This window comes from Chionomys nivalis, chromosome 17 (genome assembly GCF_950005125.1).
Source record: "Chionomys nivalis chromosome 17, mChiNiv1.1, whole genome shotgun sequence".
In the NCBI taxonomy this organism is placed as follows: domain Eukaryota; kingdom Metazoa; phylum Chordata; class Mammalia; order Rodentia; family Cricetidae; genus Chionomys; species Chionomys nivalis.
Genome location: NC_080102.1, coordinates 16,853,950 through 16,873,924, shown reverse-complemented (window position 1 = coordinate 16,873,924; position 19,975 = coordinate 16,853,950). Strand labels below are relative to the sequence as shown.

The following is a 19,975-nucleotide window of genomic DNA, read 5'->3' as shown; positions in this document are numbered from 1 at the left end:
ATGATTCACTGAAGTATGTTTTAATGTTTGGAAATGATAGCAGAGCTAGGAGAAACCGTTTCTAGGAAGTAATTAGAATATTATCTTATATAAAGCCGAGATTCCATTTAAAGAGTATTTGGATGTTACCCAAGATTTTTAAAAAAGAGAAGGGCTAAGTAGATATACCAGTGGACAAAGTGCTTACATTCAAACACACGCATGTGTGCGTACACACACATACATATACACAGACATACATACGCACACACACATACACACAAATACACACATACACACAGAGAAGAGTCTTTCCTAATATACTAAAAAACAGAACCAATTCATTTGGTGGTAAAAGTTTGCAGATTGGCACAGCAGAGAAGGGACAAGAAGGGCTTTGGAGGCACACCAAGGCTTGCCTCAAACACTACGACTTTGGCGCTACTGGGTCTTGGGGAACAATTAGTACTCGTATGTAAAATGTGATGAACAGAAGAACTATCTCATAGGTTGTGTGAGAATTTAAAGGTACTGCCCATGCTAATGCCTGGACATTGATGCCACACTCAGCAATGGCAACCAGCATGACCATTACCTTGTGTTATCTTTCTACTGGGACCACAGGAAAGCTCTGACCACTGTCCGGAGCTACTGTAAGGACTCTAGGCCTGTTTACATAGCCTCTCTGAGGGTACGCTATCCGCATCTCAAACTCTGCATGTCAGCGCTCAAGTGGTTTTATGTCATCCACAAGCTCATGCTTTGTTCTCTTAGTTTCCGTTTGTTTCATCCGCATCGTTTTTTATTTCATTAAATAAGATTATAGAAAGGCCTAATTTTATAGGTAAGGTAACAAGAATTTTAGAGGATATAAATGATTTTCTAACAACAAGGTTGAAAATTAGGAAGTCAACCACGATGAAAAACATACTGAGTTTTTTGTCTCGGTGTGTGTGTGTGTGTGTGTGTGCGCGCGCGTGTGTGTGTGTGTGTGCGCGCGCGTGTGTGTGTGTGTGTGCGCGCGTGTGTGTGTGCGTAAGAGAGGGAGGGCACGAGGGAAATAGCAACCTCACATTTGTGAGAAGTGAGAAAATTAAATTATGTTGCTCTTTTCCATAGGATCCGTTAGCATCCACTATTTGAAAGAGGTCAGTGAGTTCATACAGGACAGGTCAGAGGGCAACCTCAGATGTCAGCTCTTCCAACTATCGTCTTTGAGGTGGGGTTTTTTATTGTTGCTCACCACTTTGTCCATCATCTTTTGGTTACTGAGGCTCCACCTCCCATCTCACCACAGGAGTATTGGGATTACAGCCATGCTCACCATGCTCCACTTTACCTGGGCTCCGGGGATCCGAATCCAGGTCTTCATGCTCACACGACCCGTGCTCCCACTAACTGAGCCATTTCCCCAGCCTAGCTCAATGAGTTCTACGGATGCCCAGTCCCAGGTTCCCTCCCTAACTCCTTGCTGTTCATCCTCTTATTCCTTGTTCCTTCTTCCTTCCTTCTCATTTACCTTTTCATATATTCACTGATTTACTCTTTTTGACATCTCAATCCTTAAGCCACAAGTGCTCTTTCTGATCTCCATCACCAGGAATTTAGTGCACAGAGTCACAGAGCGTGGCTTTATTGCAGAGAAAAGACTCGTAGATGCATCTTCAATATTCTCCATTTTGTTATTGTTGCTTTTCAGAATTTTTCTATTTTTTTTCCCAATAGTTCCTCGCTAGCAGACTAACGCAGTTACCTTCTGCTTCTAGTTTTCTTGGGGATTTTAGTTTGTTAACATGCTAAGTTGTAACTATACACTTTCTAATATTCAACAATCTTGCATTCTGACTATTTTCCAAACTTGGTTTTGCTGAACTAGCACCTATATAATTGTTAGACTCAGTTTGCTGATAACTTTCAGCTTTTTTGAGTTTATATTTTTAAGTGAAGTTGGCTGGCCATTGTTTATTTTCAATTTTTCCCCATCTTGATTTTAATATAAAATCCATACCGCATTTATAAAGAAACTGGAAATGTTCTTTCTTTGCCTACCTTCTGAAATAATTTAAGATTTCAGTGCACTGCTTAGGAACTTGGTGAAACTTACTAATGTATGTAGTTCTGGTATTTTCTGATAGTTAGTGATGACTGTCAGTCTGACAGACTCTAGATCACCTAGGAGGCAAACCTGAGCATATTGATGAGGATAATCGAGATTGAGTTGGGAGGACCCATCCTAATAGGGAGTGGAATCATTCCCTGGGCTCCGGTCTTGGACTGCAAAAGACAGAGAGACCACTGCCTGAGCATAAGCCTGCACCCATCACAGCTCTTCCATCTTCCGGCCTGGCAACTCAGTGCCATAAACTGCCCGGAGCTCCTGATGCCTTCAGTCTCTGCCACAGCGAAATATACTCCTGACCTATAACCAAAATAAACCTTCCCTTCCTTCAGTTGCTTTTCTCGGAGTATTTTATCGCAACAACAGGAAGAGTAATTAAGACACTATCCCTTTAAGAACTGTGAGTTTATCAAGAGTGGCGGTGTAAGCCTGCAACTCTAGCACAATAGAGACTGAGTCGGGAGGTTCATAAGTTCAAGGCCAGCCTAAGATATGTAGCAAGACACACACAGACACATAGATACATTTAAATATTATATATAAATATATTATATATAAATGTGTATAAAGTAAGTATATATTTGTGTGTATATACATACATACATTATAAAGTTAAAACTGTTCCCTCTATTTCTATATTTAGGTCAATTTTGATGATTTTTTTTCTCTTGGAATCTGTTTTTGGTTTCTTCATTTTTCTGTTTTTTGAGACAGGGCTCCTCTGTGTCACAGCCCTGGCTGGCTGACCCGGAACTTGCTTTGTAGACTGACTGACCTCAAACTCACAGATGCACCTGAGGATTAAAGGTGTGCCCCACCATGCCTGCTCCTTCCCTAGGAATGTGCATGCCCAAGCATAAGTTTCCATCATGATGTTGTCAGAAGTATTGTTTTCCTAGATAGTAATGTGTTTGATCTCTGTGATGTCTGTTTTCTGCCTTATAATACAGATTTTTCTCCACGGTTTATTCTATTTCGTATCACAGAGAGATTTCTGCCCTCCTTTTGTAACCTTTAGGGTCTTCCTGTGTGATATGTAGGCAACTTGGATAATTCACATTCTAACGCAAATGGTATAGCATATGTTTATTACTTTATTATGACACATTTATCCATATTTTTCTATGCAAAACAGTAGCTCGTTGCTCATTGAACCCATGCCCCCATGGTACTTGAACTATTTGTACAGTGACCTTAATAAAAGGGACTTACAAAGTAGATTATGAGATGTGGCATCAAATTTCAGGTCTGATACTCATGAGGCATTGAAGCTTCAGAAGCCCAGTTTGTCTTTATACTGTTAATTGGAATATGCACTGACTGGTTGTTACGGGTTGTATCTGCTTATTAGTGCTCACTGTCGTTTGTGTTCTTTGAGCAAAAGAAGTCTCTCCTACCATATCTGATCACAGTGCCATAAACCTTCTGGAGATTCAGAGTTTCATGGTCTCTCTCCCTCTCTCTCCCTCCCTCTCTCTCCCTCTCTCTCCCTCCCTCTCTCTGTTTTATCACCAAGTCCCAGAGAGCTACTTAGGCCTTTCCTGTGCCATCCCAATCTAATTCTTAGAAATGAGTCTACTGGGAGAGAATTAGGCAAGACCAGGCTGAGTTTGACCTTTAGAAAAAAACAAAACCCAGTGCCAATGGCCAGTGAGGTCAGCTCTGGAGAGTCCCACAAGACCTCGGCTCTGTGACTGTGCTGATGTGTTGAGGTGGTTTGGGGAGGAAGTGCGATTCGTTTGGGGAGTTGTTAGAGTCTCACTTCCCGGGACGTGGAAGTCTCAAATGGTCTGGTCAGATCCTGAAAGGTCTTGTGCTCATGTCGGATGGGGGTGGTCATGTCCATGAGATGAAATTGTGGGCATTGAAGGGTAGCAGCTTTCACAATATTGTCTGGTTTCATGAGCCCTCATATCTGCTACGCTCTCCGGGCACTTGGCTGTCAGGGGTCCCTAGGACCCCCTTGAGCACACAGCATGCCTAGACAAGGATGAATAAAACCTTTTTTTTTTTTTTTTTGGTTTTTTGAGACAGGGTTTCTCTGTGGTTTTGGAGCCTGTCCTGGAACTAGCTCTTGTAGACCAGTATGGTCTCGAACTCACAGAGATCCGCCTGCCACTGCCTCCCAAGTGCTGGGATTAGAATAAAACCCTTTTTGACATGACGTGTATTTCTCTTTGTTATAATGCTTTCTGTGCTTAATGGTGCATTCCTGCCATGTATTTTCATTTTACTGAAATGTCATAACAATGATTATGCTAATACCATAATAGTAATATTTAAATTTGAGCATCAAGTATGTTTTAGGTGCTGTTTCATATTCAACCCTGAGAGTAATCCTGTGAGATACTCCAGGTGCTGCTGTGGCCCTGTGGGGAAACTGAGGTACAGAGAGTGTCAGCCCATCATCAAAGAGGCTCCTCACTTCAGAGGACGATTTGAGACTTAAGCCCAGATCTTTTGACCCGAGACTCATATACAGAATGACTACATTGTAATGCCTACCTTAAGGAACACATTGCTTCCCTCATTTTATAGATGGGGATTCTAAGACTCGATTTACCAAGTCGCCCGGCTGTTCCACAGCTGATTCCATGAGAGTGAAGAAGCGCACGACCTGACTCTATGTTCGATGCACTGCAAACTGACCTCTCTATCAGAGGCTTTGGGTTAGTAACTTGATAAACTACATTCCACAAGGAGTCACAGCATAGCATGTGACAGCTTAAAGGATTTGAGAAATAATCAACTCTTCTACGAAGCAGGAGTCTCTGCAACATGGCCGGGAGATATGACAACCAGTTTCAGCTTAAATGTCAGTAGCAATGGGGCTGTCACCACCTCGGCGTATCCCTTCTCTATTAAGCCCAGATCTGACCTCTGTCATCTCTGTTCCCTCATCAAGACTCTATTTCCTCTACAAAACAAAATAAATAAAGTAATTTTAACCCAGCCCACAGATATCTATGTCTCCTAAACCTTTCCTGTTTAACAGAGATAACTCCTTATAGTGGTGATTGACACATACCTTCTTAGTGTATTTCATTTCCTAATAGTCCTGTGAGACAGATAATAAGTAACAGAAGAGAGCACTCAAGTGAGTTTCTCGGGACCACATAGGGTGCAAAAAGAAGAATTAGAAATTGAACTCCAGCGTCAGACCCCCCAACACTCACGGTCTTCACTATAGTGCCTTACCCCTATTATTTAATACACGGCATCCTTGTTTGTGGCTATCCAACAGCCTAGCTATCCTTTTGTCCTCATGTACCCCTTGTTTAGTCTTATGTCTTCATATATGGGATACAGGATGCTGCACTGGCTCAACCTTCTTTGCCCGGCCTTGGGAAGCCACATCGGTATATTTATTGATAAGTTACTGAGCCTGGGACATTATTGACAGGACAGATCATTTTATCAAGCATGATTTCTAAAACATTTCATGATGACTAGAAAAACAGGGTTGTGTGGGAAGCAGCATCCAGTGTATGTGTATGAGGAAGAGATGTCTGGAGTCTTTAAGAGTGGGGACCTTGGAGGGAGACTGCCCCAGTTCATCCTCCTGGACCCCAGTCATTCCTGCCAACAATATGCAAGAAACTTCCATATGTTTCCTTGCTTGTTTGTCAGAATGGTGGGCTTTACTTTGCAGAACTGCCCTAAATGAGCTTATATGCTTCCCATGTTTAGACCAGGACCCAAAACATGATAAGCAGTGAATAACTGCTAGTTACTGTGTTGTAGTCAGAGTTGGTAAATGACAGCCTGTAGGTCAAATCCAGACTATTGTTTGTGGCTACACCAATGCCCATAACCTCTCTGTGGTACTGTGGCAAGACGCTGTTGTGACAGAGGCTCTGTGGCCATACAATCAAAAAAAAAATCCTATCTGGCTCTTTGCAGAAAAGTCCTGCCATCTGCTCTTCCGTGTGACACAATTCTTCAGTCTCTGACCTTTGCTTTTACTCTTGGGCCTTGCACCCTTCAAGGAGTGATTGATAATCTCTGTCCTCTGCTACTTTGCCTGCAGAAAAGATCAGGTGTACTCTTCCTTCTACAGAATAAATCTGTGAGAAAAAAAAAAAATGTGTCTTGGAGATACAACTTGCTCTCCATTTACTAAGTAATTCCATGCTGTATACCCAGACTTTTATGAGCATTGCTATGGCATGATGTAAAGAGACAGCTCACCGAGTTATAGTTCTCAAACTCTAGTGATTACTTACCATGTCCTATACATAATTCTAAGTCCTTGGATGTGCTAGCAAACCATATAATAGCTCTCTGGGGGTAAGCATTATTTTTACTCTTAGCGTTACAGAAGATAGAAGCATGGCAATATTAGGGAAAGTTCCCCAAGCTCCTGTAGTTGGAAGACAGCAGAGCTGGGATGTGAAACTATATAGTCTGGATCCAGAGTCTAATGATGTGATTTCCACCGTAGCCACACAACGTTTAGGACATCTGACATAGCTGGGCCATCAGTTGCAATGAGCCATCGCTCTGAGACTCACCATCCAGAAGCTGTGAGTCTGGAGGTTGGCCCTCTGCATGGTGGGATTGGAAAGAAGATGTGTCTGGAAGAGTCTGACCACTTCACAAAAGGAAGTCTAACCTAAACTGAGGCTTAGTGGAAATAGAGAGTTTTCCCCAAATAGGAAACGGCCTATGTAAAGAGCAGAAACTGACAAGTGTTTGACACATTCAGAGTATTAGGCAGGTCTTTACCGTGTGCATGTGAACTATGGGGGCCACATGGGGCAGGACAAGGACAGGAAACAAGTAAGAGCCAGAGGGTGAGCAACTCTGTATAATCTAGAAAGACCAGCAAAACCTTCTAGTCATGTTTTATACTTTCAGAGTGACCCCTATGGTTCTTTGTTGTCTGATGCCCTTCTCCACCTTACACACGGGTTCCACAGGGCCAGCAGCCAGCCTACCTACCTCATTCACTGTGATAACTCAAATACTCAATCTACCCTAAAGGGAGAGCCCAGTGACGACTAAGTCACCAATATGTTCTGGGTGACCACAGGGCTACCCTGGAATAGGATACTTTCTTTGTGTCCCTGGTACTCTGGGCAACAATCTTGTTTTATTGAAGAATAAAGGCAGGTTTTTTTAAAATGACGTCAGGGCTAGGAATATATCTCAGTGGCAAGGCAGTCAAACTAGGGGACCAGTGACTTGAGCAAATGATCTCAGCATAAGCTTAGCTTGTGGTGTGTCAGGGGCCTATGAATGCTCACAAAGTCAGAAGATGCATTGCATGGGCCCTAGCCCTGGAACTAGAAGTTGGTACATAATGGAGCAGGATTATTTGTGGATGATATGAATAATGAGTTGAAGTTGTACTAATGTATTCTCTCTGTCTTCCCACTCGTGTGTGTGTGTGTGTGTGTGGCTTTGCAAACATGAGTTTGCATATATGTGTGGAGATCCTGTATCAAGCTCTGCTGTCATTCTGTAGAAACCAACCCTCTTGGTTTTGAAGTCAGAGGTTCTTATTAGGACCTAGAACTCACTGTTTTCACTAGACTGGCTGGACAGTAAGTCCTAAGGATGCTTCTGTCTCCACCTCGCAAGCCCTGAGTGTCTAAGCATGCATTACCACTCCTGGTGTTAGGCTTGAATGCTGTGGACCAAAACTCAGGTCCATGTTTATGCAGCACATGCAGCACGCTCTTTCCAGACCATTCCATCTCCCCAGCTCCCCGGCGTATTTTGTGTGTGTATTTTCAGAGGAGACAGCGTCTCAAGGCATCACACAATGTTTAAAAGGTAGAGACCTCATTTTCTCCCTCGGCAGGTGAGGAAAATGAGATCTGGGAGGTGAAGTGACTTGCTCGGGGCTGGGAAGCTAGTTAGTGCCAGATCTGGAACTGTAATCCAGGTCCCTGACTCCCAGGCCCAATTCTCTTTCCTCTATGCTTTCAGCCTACTGAGAAATTAGCTGCAGTCGGAGAGAAAGTCAGATCGCCTCTTTCATCACTCCTAGGTCTTCTTGGAAATATAAATGACTTCCTCTTGCATCTTATGTAAGGTGACCTACAAACGTGTCGTCTGAAATGGCACCTTCTCAGCATAATCCACACCCAACAGCCTGGGGTTCAGCTTGACTGATTCACAGATGGTCTGAATCCTTGAGTTTCTCAGTATCAGCTGATCTCCTTCTCCCGTCAATCACGTTAGAAAGTTCGCGTTTTGAGCTCGCACTCCCTGGGGGCCGTGGAATATTTCTTTTCCTCCCAAACCTGAATCTCGTTTGTTGTTGTTGTTCTGAAAAAGAAAACTTGAACATATCAAGCACACTTTCCTGGCTCCTTAGAAACAGGCCTGGTAGGAGAGTTGATTAGACTTGCCTGAAGCATTTCCTCCTGCATGGCTGGGTCTGTCTTTGCTTTCCAATGTCATCTGGCCCTTCCAACAAAGATTTCATTGTGGCAACTTAGGGCCCTAACAAACTTGGGCTTTCCTGAATGTGCTTTTGAGAGTCTCCCCACTGCTTGTCCTTCAGATGAAAAACTACCACCATATTGAGAGAAACTTGGTGCGGCACCGAAGTCGGCTTCTCACGGCCCGCTTCCCGCTTCTTTCTTTTTCTTGCAACTCAAGATTGGAATCTTAATTGCTCAAGCACAGATTTTAATTCATGATGCCCAGAAAGGCCGTGGTTTATTAATTAATTCTGATTATTAGGTGCCCCGAACTGGGCCTGACTGCTCCTTGATTGGTTTCAACAGCTCTTTGCCTGAAATTAGTGTCTGTAAGCCCATTGAGGTATAATTATGCAAGACACTAGCTGTTTAGTTCTTCTGGGTTAAACCCTCTATTATGAATATATATTTTGGTGTCTTCAAAGGTGCTTATTGAAATGCCACAGTTTAATAGTTCAGGCTTACAAAATCAAACTCTCTTATGTTACAGGAAACAGCCTGTTAATTGGATGTTTTCTCCCGGGACAGGAAAAACATTGACTTACACACACACACACACACACACACACACACACACACACACACACACCAGTTTCTAAAGAAATGTGAGAAATAGTATAGTTTATGCTTAAAAGTAAGGGCTTGGGGCACACTATTAAATTTACTGAGTCCTTGTGCCAACTTCTACCACTGGAAGCTACAGAATGTGACTTAACTCCTCCCTCTAGTGCTGTGTCATTGGTAAAACAGGGTTGACTTTATGCTTGTGCCACAGAGGTTGTAGCATCGGTAGAAGTTAGTGATCATGAAATCCCTAGCAGAGACATCACAGTCTTTGAAGCTCTGGCTAAGCCTTCTATGTATACAATGTAAACTCAGAAAGAATCATAATGTATCCATGTGGTAAATCCCAAGAGTTAAGAGGGAGCTAGAACCTGGCCTCCCTTTTCCACAGTAATGGCCTCCCTCCACAGCGATTCTCAGCTGAGTGGCCAAAGCTACTCAGAATAAGGAATTTCTAGAGGTAGTCATGTGACTAAGCATTGGCCAGTGAGTTGTAAACAAAAATGACTCGTCAGTGTCGGGAAGGTGGAATTAAAGGAAGGAGGGCTGGTGTGTGGATTGTTCTGTTAACACAGTTGGAATCACCTGAGAAAGGAATGAGGCACTGTCTGGAATAGCTGGCCTGGAGGCCTGCCTGGAAGGGGCTTTCCTAGTTCTGCACACCACAGCGAGAAGAGCCTCCAGGAAATAAGGGTGTCATGGGTTAGGCCCGACACTGAAGGGAAGGAGAGACCCAGTTGCACTTTGGCGTGCGAGCATTCACGTGTGTTCTCTTCTCTTCCTGTGGGTATCATGTGACCAGCTGGTTCATGGCCCCACAGCCTTAACTCACCTGCAACCCTGAGCCGAAGAATTTTTGTAAGTAGAATTGCCAGGCCGGGCCTTCACACGAACAGAAACGAAATGGAGATGCGTGGTACTCTTCTAAGTTTTACCTTTGTATTCGTGGGGTTTGGGTCATGATGGGTGGAACTCAGCCATTTGGGGTTATCAGGTGCTCAAGTAAGAATGTGCTGGGGAAGATAGCAGAAGCCAGAGTTCCTGGTCCTTCAGGAAGCAGAGTAGCCCTACTAGGGCTCTTATTTCCTTCTGAACTTGCTAAATTAATAACATGTGTCTCTATTCAATGCACTCATTTGGGGCACTTGCCCCAGACAACCTCAGATGTAGGTAAAACTTTCCTTACTCTATATGACACTGCCTTTACTTGGTTGTGTTTCACTGTCTAGAATACAAGCCTCAAGGAACCAGGGAAAGCTCGCCCATACTCTTTGTCCTCATCAGGGACACTACCTTATCTCCCCCAATGTGTCCGTATCATTCTTACTCTCCACACGGGGGTCCTGAGCCTCAGGTCTCAATCAGGGATTGAAGAGGACTCAAGTGCTTAGCCACCTTGTAGAAATTCTGTGGACTCTTTAAGCTAACGGGACTTGTGATGACTCTTACTTCCTCTGGTGAGAAATCAGGGCCTGCTGGAGAAATCCAGGGACCATTCCTTTTTCTTTGTTTTACAAAGGAACAACTTTCTTTGGTTTTCCTGCCTATCAAACAGAAGCCAAATCCAAGGACTGGGCACGTAGCTTGGTAGAGACCATTTGCCTGCCTGTGATGTAAGAGACCCTGGGTTAGAATCTTAGCAAATCCTAGCACAGAGGAAAATAATGAAATGTGATTTTTTTTTAAATCAGGACTTCTAAACAAAGGCTGTGTTTGTGTGTGTGTACCTGTGTGTGTGTGAGCCTGTGTGTGCACGTTCTTGGACAGGCTCAAGCACTTCAGTACCTGAGAATATGAGTGTGTGAAGGTCAGTGAACAGCTTTGGGTATTGGTCTTACCTTCTGCCTTGTTTGAGGCAGGGTCTCTAGTTATTTGGCATTACGTCAAGGCTAACTAGCCTTGCAACTTTCAGGGATTCTCTCTACCTCTCATCTCACCATTGCAGCACCAAGATTACAGATGCTCTCTGTCTCTCGCCAAGCTTTGCATAAGTTGTGGAGACTTGAATGCAGGCCCTCCGTTCATACTGGCGCAGCAAGTGTTTTCCAAGAACCTGTCTCTCCAGCCCTGGACCAGGAGCTGTAAGCACGGACATGTTGCTCATTCTCATTCACAGCATGTGTGGGAAGACACCCCATGAGCCTAGCTGTGCCTCAGAAGCAGTAGTGGTTACCACCCACTATTTCTGTGATTTGGAAAATTGTTTTGTCTTAGTTATGGTTTCTATTGCCGTGAAGATATACCATGACCACAGCAATTCTTATAAAGGAAAATATTTAATTAGGGATGACTTACAGTTCAGAGGTTTAGTCCATTGACGTCATGGCGGGAAACATGGCAGCACGCAGGAAGACATGGTGTTGGAGAAGGAGCTGAGAATTCTACATCTGGATCTGCAGGCAGCAGGAGGACACTGTGTGTCATACTGGGCATAACTTAAGTGTATGATACCCCAAAGCCCACCTCCACAGTGACACACTTCCTCCAACAAGATGGCAGCTACTCCAACAAGGCCACACCTCCTAATAGTGCCACACCCTATGGGCCAAGCATTCAGACACACAGTCTGTGGGGCCATCCCTCTGCAAAGCACGGCATTTTTTCTCCCAGAAATCTCAGGATTCACTTCGGAATTTTGCCGAGACATCCTCACAATGCTAGAAAATCCAGAGGTGCTAGCTGAAAGGTTCAGGTGAGGCATGCACTCTGAGGGAGAAGCAAACTGTTAAGCCAACTCAAAGTATAAAGAATAGATTGTACATTATTTCTATTCAACTTGATATTGAAGCCTGTCTGTCTCATTCAGCAAAGACCAAGTCTGATCCCTAAACCTATGGATCTGCACAATTGCAGTTGGGAAACTCTTGTTCTCTGCCACGTTTTTTTCTGCTCTCCTCTTCTGCATCTACAGTCCATCCCTCCTGCCTCTTAACATTCAAACCGTATTTGCTGTCATTTTTGGAAGTTAGTGCTACGTTGTTTGTAATTTATTTTTCACATATTTTTTTTAAAAAATTGTGTATATGCCCATGTGTTTGTATAGGGGTAAGGGTACGGGAGTCCATGTAGCTATGGAGGACTGGGGCATCCGACCACCCTGGAGCTGGAGCTCTGGACAGTTGTGAGAAGCCAAGCACGGGTACTATAGGAATGGAACTTAGGTTCCCTGTAAAAACAGTGTGACACTCTTGGTCTCTGAGCCATTTCCTCTGGGCAGTTCCTTCTAATTCATTATTCACTAATTTCTCTTTCTGACATATCATTCTAATGAAGCTTTAATTTGAGGATTACTTGCTAATTTTGCTTTTGTGGTTCTTATTATATTACTAGATATGTTGTTTGTTTTTTAACTAGTTAGGTCACTTCTTTAAATAGTCTCTGGAAGATTCTCTCAAATTTTTGTTTCTTTCAACTGCCCTCTTACGGTTTTTAAGTACATATGGCTGCTGCTACATCAGTTGCTTTTCTTCATGGTACCTTGTTTCCTAGTATGCAATGTTTTCTTTAATTTTTTATGCCAGCTCATTGCCTTTAGAAATGGTTCTCAGCAGTCTTGCAGCCTAGGATGAAATTGTTTTCTTCTGTAAAGAATAATAATTTGGTTCTGTGGGGCTGCTAGATATCAGTATATTGTGGCACCTCCTTAAACCAGGCTTGAAGTTTAACACAAGCTTTCACGTCTCCTAGTTCTCCCCCGTCACCTGCTTCCTCTCCTTGACTTGACTATCTTTTAATCAGGGGTGATTTCTCGGCATTCACAGGCTGCACAATCCTTTGTCTGTAAAAATAAACTGATACAAGTTGGTGAATGAACAAAATTTTAGTTGGTCGCATTAGTGTATCCTCTCTGTCTTCACTCTGTTGGCGTGTTAAGAGCATCACTCTACATTAGATATTATCCCTCATAAGGTCAACTTTCAAGGCATTGCTATGCCATCTCTCCTGTGCAAATTACTCAAATCCTGTGTCACAAAGGAAGTGGGAACATGGCAAATAATTGGTTCTCAGCTAAGACTTTTGTATGCTTATCAGTTCTGTTCACAAGTGGACCAAACCACATATTTCTAGAAGTCTTCATGTTTAAGCAGGACATTTAGAATATTGCTTGCGTTACTGGTAATAATGCTTTGTGACCCTAGAACTGCTTGACCTATGTCTAATATCTTTTCCCTTAGGGTATCCCAGTCCACTTTCTAGGAATTCACTCTACAACTGGCTAGTGATTGTGCTTTTATATTGCTCACTGGAAACCATCATTGCCACTATCTAAACTAAAATCCAAACTTATCAACTTTTAAGCATCTTCCACCTACATGGCATAGCCAGGTTTCATGGACGGGCATCTCTGAACAAGGTCACTAGTGCTCTGTCACTTACCAGCCGTGTGAGCCCTTACATGACAAACTGCTGATAACCGATGGCATGATGGATATAAGAACACTGACTGCAAGGATAACCTACGTGTTTGGCAGAATTAGAATAGCTCTACAAAGCTTTTTTGAAAAGAATAGCAATATACTTTTATTTTTATTGCCTGTGGGTACATGGACTCAGTGAATGAAGGATGTTTCTTCTATAGACCCTGGTTTCCCTACCAAATTATAAAGTGAGTCCTTAAATGGTAGTTGTAAAGCTCAACTATGGGACAAACATAAACAACCTGGTTCAATACTTGGCCCATGATTAAGAGAATTACAACTGTGTTTCTCATCCCTCTTGCAAGCTGAGACCAAATTTTTCTTTCCTAGGGAACTACAGTCAGGGTTGCAAATCAGAGCGCATTATGTAAAGGACACTCATTATCCTTCTGTTTCTTAAAGTGCTAGCTACATTAAGGCTAAGTTCAAACACCACTTCCTCACTCAGCATCCTTAAGTCTCAGTCTGAAACACTCATTCTCAGCTCCAACCAGACAGATAAGAACGCATTCTGAGAAAAATCTTCCTCTTGTCTCAGTTAGTGCCTGAGTTTCTATACAACAATGAGTATTTTTTATATATACACAAGCCAAACACTTTTTACTGTGTCTGCAGGGACAGGAAGGCTGCCATATTTTATTTCCTAAATTAGCATTCAGGGTATTAGATATCATTGTGACATTTTTGAGTCAAGACTGTTTTAGAAGCTTCTTCTTCTCCCTCATCTCCCCATCTTTTTATGATCCCTGGTCCTCCCATGTAAGGCTTCCATCTCCTTTTCTCTTTAATATTTTATTTCCCTAGTCACTCCCACCTCCATCAGCACATTTTTTCCTTTTCTTCATCACTTTTCTGGTTTTTTAACTTTATCCACATTTACACACACATACACACAATTATAGAAGATTAAAAATACAATATTTTTAAAGAGTCTCATTCCTTTCAACTTTGCGTAGCTAAAGTCAGTCTCCATGAGGTTTTTAAATTGTTTTGAGTCATGTCTGTGCTCTTCCTTAAGTGGGATGCTCGGTAATAATGCATTCCTTACAATACATGTTTGTGAGTGCTCTCACTCCTCCTGTAACTGTGATCTTTGCTGATGGGGTGGAAGAGAGGATCATGGGTCTCTGGATTCCTACTAAATCCTGACTTCGTACCTACAGGTTCTTTCTAAGTTCTTTTTTCCTATTATAAACCTTAGGTAACTCTACTCCATGTTGCGGCTTCTGTACTTCCGCAGTGGGATTTCCTAGAAGCAGATATCCTGTGTGAGGTCAGCAACTCTGCAGCCTCCCAGGCTCTACAGCCTCTCTTATGCCCAGAGTAGGTCTGTGGAGCAGGGGAACGGTGATATGCTGCAGCCAATTCACAGCAACTAGGATGTAGGACAAGGATCCAGATAGGGTACAATAAGTGTCTCCTAGAGTCATCTTCATGTTATAGCTCTTGAGTGTGGAAACTACATGCTGCTCTCCTTAAATCTCCCTTTGCACAGAAGCAATAGCTCGTGAACTGACTTGTTCAAGTTCTGATGAAGTAATCACCAAATCTTCATTCGTTTGAATCCATTGTCAGTGGTAGTAACAGATACTTGTATTGGCCTTAGCTATAATCTCTCTTCACTACGTAACAGAGAACCAGAGTATGGGGCTAACAGAGAAAGAGATGGAGAACTCCATACTTCATGTTCCTGAAAACTTGGTTGCCCTGCTAACCCAAAAGATGTCTAAGAAACAATGTTTAAATTTAGGACAGACAAATTACTGTGAAATATCAAGGCAAACAAGAGAAAGAGAAGAACTTCTGTGTGCTCTATTCAATCTTATTACTCTTTTTATTCTTACAAAAGCAATATATCAATATGGTTAAACCAAAAAATGCACAAATAGATAGCAAAAGTCTATTTCTATCATGTTGGCTTTTCATTCTATTCCCTGAAACAAACCTACTATCAATAGTTTCTGGAGTTCATATCAAAAAATAATTGCAGTTATATATAAATATGCATATGTTTTAGTATAAACTACATATAAATATATTCAGAATCACAAAATGATATATATGTGATTTTATACACAAAGATATTGTAGTATATAGAGTCCTGTCTACTTTGTGTTTCCACTAATCATAGATCTTGCAAATCTTTTTCCATCAACATTTCTATATCCACCATATCTATAACCTATAGAAATTACAATGTATTTAACCTGTTATTTTTCAAGCTCTCAGTCTTGAAAAATAATGACTCTGCTACTTCAGATTTTGCCACTAGAATATAGACATTTATACTCATGTCTCTGTGTACATGATTTTAGTACCATTATGTTGAAAAGTACACCTTGCTTCTGAGCATAGCAAGAGTATCCCAGGCAGGGGTGTGGCTACTGAATTCTTTACACCTGCATTGAATCATATGTGTTTGAGCCAAGGCCACACCCCACATCATCTGTACACTGTTTTCAGTCTTTCATCCAGAATATGACTTATAATCTGAAAAGACAGACTTTGTTACAACTTTAAAAAGCCACATGCAATTTCCAACTGAAGAACACTGTTCTTCAGCAAGTTCTAAGATTGACGTTGATACATAATTTAAATAATAGGATAATTATGTTGAAAGGAACAGAAATCCTAAATCTTGTTCAGAATTTAAGAGACTTGATGCTAACAGCATGTTTAATTTAAGTTTCTTTCAGAGACAGAAATTCTTCAGAAATGTAACTTGCTATTCTTTTTTCTTGAGAATTCCATATATGAATACAGTGTATTGACATCATCCACATCCCTCCCTCTCCCATATCCAACTCGTCTGTGTTCTTTTAACTCCTCCTCCCAAATTCTAGACTTATTATTGTCTCACACACTCACTCACACACACACACACACACACACACACACTCAAAATTTACTGAGTCCTATTAGTGTTGCTTCATGTACATATGTTCAGAGCTGACCCCTAAGATTGGGAAACCTATTGGGGGCCAGCCCTAAAAAGAACTGATTCTCCCTCCCCAGAAGCCATAATTGCCTATAGCAATTTCCCCTTGATCCTAGCGGTAAGACCTTGTGGAATTTTGCCCATCCGTGTTGATGTTTCAGTTGGTATAGTCTTGAGAAGACATTCACATTGTTGAGAGTTCATGGGTGCAGTTTCCCACATACAGTTAACACTAGCTGGCAGTTGTCCTGGTCCTGTGGCTTTTACAGTAACTTCATTCCTTCTTTGCTGTCGCATGAGCCTCAGGTTAGGGGTTCTGTTGCAGATGGCCTGATTGGGAATAGACACCCACTTATTCTCTACATTTTGACAAGTTGTAGGTCTCTGTAGTGGCCTTCCATAGTAAGAAAAGGGAAGCATCCTTGATGAAGGATGCAAACTGCACTACTTAATAGGTACAAAGATAAGCATGTTACCTTCTTCCTGCAGGATTTACAGGACCAGTCATGTGTTCCTTCCTGGTGAGTGGGCCTAAAGTCCAATTAGACAGTTGCTGATTATCCCCCAACACATATGTTACTTATATGTTGTACGTGTGGTGTACCAACCCCAGTATTCCTAAAAGTGCCTCTTGTGCTTTCGTTTACAGTGAAGTACATGAGAGAAGCCACGCCTTATGTGAAGAAAGGATCCCCTGTCTCTGAGATTGGATGGGAAACGCCGCCACCTGAGTCGCCTAGATTAGGGGGCAGCTCCGCAGACCCTCTGTCATCCCAGTCCTTCTCCTTCCATAGGGACCGGAAAAGCATCCCCCTCAAGATGTGTTATGTCACCCGAAGCATGACCTTGGCTGACCCTGAAAACAGGTAATGGGGCAAACTTCCATGACCTCCTGAGGTGATGAGAGAATTTGCCAAGTTGTGCTCGTGTCTGGAAAGACTCCGTGGTTCTCATGAGTGGACAGGAAGGTCCTCCCACCCTCCAAGCATGGGGAAGGTGCATATTGTAAGGAGGAGATTGTACTCCACCCAGGGCTCCTTGCATTCTCTGTCATCAGGAGGTAAATGCATATGACCCACTTTCTAGGTAGAGTGGGAGAACTGGAATCAACATCAGCATCCCAGTATCTTTCTTGGTTTGTTCATTATGAGTCTATGAGATTTTAGGTAAGCTCCTCAAACTGCCATAGTTTGGCTTTGTCGTCTATAAGATGGGGAAAATTGAAATAGATATAAGCCTGTGAGGGCTCAGGGAGGAAAGCCTATGAAGTGCTTAGCACTGGAACGAGTGAGCACTGCAATGACATGTGTTAGTCATGCTATTAAAAGGCAAAAATCTACCTGAGCCCCAGCACCCTCAATGGTGTCCTAGGAGGGTTAGATGGCAGAAGGCTCAAAACTCTTCTCTCCCGTAAAGGGATAAGAAATGGCATCACTCCAAGACTGTTGGGCACTTTTCCAAAATCCATAAGTGACTCTGAACGCCACAGGACGGACTTTCCACCTAATCCAGGGCACTCTGGAGGACAGCAAAGGTGGAGTATAAGCTTACGGTCACTTTTCACTCTGAAGGTACACGACCGCACAATACGCAATCTGTGTAGGAAAAGATATCAAAGAAGAAAATTAGGAAGAAGGAGGGAGGAGGGAAAGAGAAAGAGACTGCGCAGTGAGCCAGCAAATGGGGACTCTTGGTGACCTTTGCATCCACATAGAAGCAGCTCTACTCATCATTCTTTACACCATTTGTGGGACAGCTGTGACTCCCACGACTGGGAGGTACTTGGCTAGGTTCACCGTTCCTAATGGGGACAAGCCAAAGTGATTGGGGCAGGGAGGAAACTGACTCCTTGCCTCCTTACTCTATGTGGGTTTTAGTTCTCAACCCAAGAAGTTCACTCTAAGGAAACTGCTGGGGGCCTTCTGGCTCCAGCCACCTGACATACCCCACAGCCCTCCTCCCCAGCACTCTTCCCAGTGACCTCATAGCAGCACAGGGATGGGCTGCTCATAAGACAGAAGCAGCAAGCAGCATTGAGAGAGGAGTCAGGGCCGGTGGAACGAGGAGGTGGTCCTTTCCTGATGACTCTTCTCCCCCTGTTCTGTTTTGTTCTCCCTCCATCTCCATGGGTTCCCTGGGAGTTGATTTCCTCCTCCCTTGGGTCCTACCTACCTCATCAAATAAATCCATTCTCCCAAAATCTAGCATCAAGGTTTCAGATTCAATGAATTCACAATTTGTGGTGTGTTCATCTTATACCAAATTTTATATTAGTTTATGTATTCCAGCAATTGCAAAGTCACAACTTGTAGGTATACTCTACTCATACATATTTCTTTTAATACTCTAACCATCATTTTAAATAAATTCATTGTCATATTAAATATTGTGAAATTTTACATTTTAAAGATAGGTTCTTACATTGCTAAAAAGAAAAAACCTAGTAGCTACTGTTGAACACATGCTACTTACTGCATGCTGCGTTCTAAGTAGCAGGACCCAGAAGCAATTTATCCTTTGACAAGGGGAAGGATGCTCTTTCTCATTCCTACTGTTCATACCTAGGGGCTTCACAGAATTTCTTGCCTTGCCCTTCATATTACCTGCTTAATGTGTAATATTTTAATCCTTGATATTTCTCCTAACGGCTATCTGTAATGTTACTGTTGTCCCTATACTATGAGAAAAAAAATAGAGGAAGATATAGAAATTTCCAGAAACATCATAGAAGTTATTGATACCTTGAAGAAAAAGTTCATCAAGTTTGTTTTCTATTGTTCTTTTTAGCAGTAGACTTATAGGCTATAACACGTATGACCTATGAACAACATGAGGTCAATCAATTATTAAGACTATTTTGAGAAACCTCAGATTTTAATAATACTGGAGATTCCATTATGTGTGTCTATCCAGAGAGGAAAATGGATTTTTAAAGCTTAATACCACTGCTGTTTAAGTCAACCACTGATGAGTTATCTGCATGGCATCCTGGGTGGAAGAGGCAGAGCCTGTCCTGCTGGGATATGAGAAACAACGGGGTAGAACTAAAAATGAGGGTCCAGCTGAGAGAGATGGCACAGGCAGGGGCATTATGTCCAGATAGGTCCTGAACTGCTACCACCCAAAAGATAAGGATGAGACTTGCTCCGAGTAAAGAAAAGAAAGGAAGAGGAAAGCGATGTTTGATGGAACTGCGTTTACATGCTGGGAAGAATATAACATTGTCAGTCAGAAAGGTAATTCTGGCAAACCACAACTCTGCTGAGTACAAGAAACTCCTAATACGAAGTGATTTTGGAGGGGCAAGATGCACTGCCTGGCAGGAGCCCACAAGCCTAATGCAAAGGAGCAGCGACAGAAAGCACCGATTTCAATCTTGATCTTTGACAAGGTAAAAAGCAGGCTGAAGAGCAGAGAGCAGAACAAAGAAGGGCTGGTTTATGCTGAAGACCAAAATTCACGAGAAGCCTTTGAGAGATTGAAACACAACCAAATGACAATACAGCAGCAGCGTGGCTAG

The 19,975-nt window shown here is 42.5% G+C and overlaps 1 protein-coding gene across 1 annotated transcript in view; it reads left to right on the top strand.

The window, feature by feature from the left end:
* Positions 1-19,975, top strand: part of Sntb1 (syntrophin beta 1) — a 224,207-nt gene that overhangs the window by 87,934 nt on the left and 116,298 nt on the right. Inside the window, exon 2 of the mRNA XM_057792410.1 lies at positions 17,105-17,321. Coding sequence (XP_057648393.1) covers positions 17,105-17,321 — 217 coding nt within the window. The remainder of the gene's footprint in view (positions 1-17,104; positions 17,322-19,975) is intronic.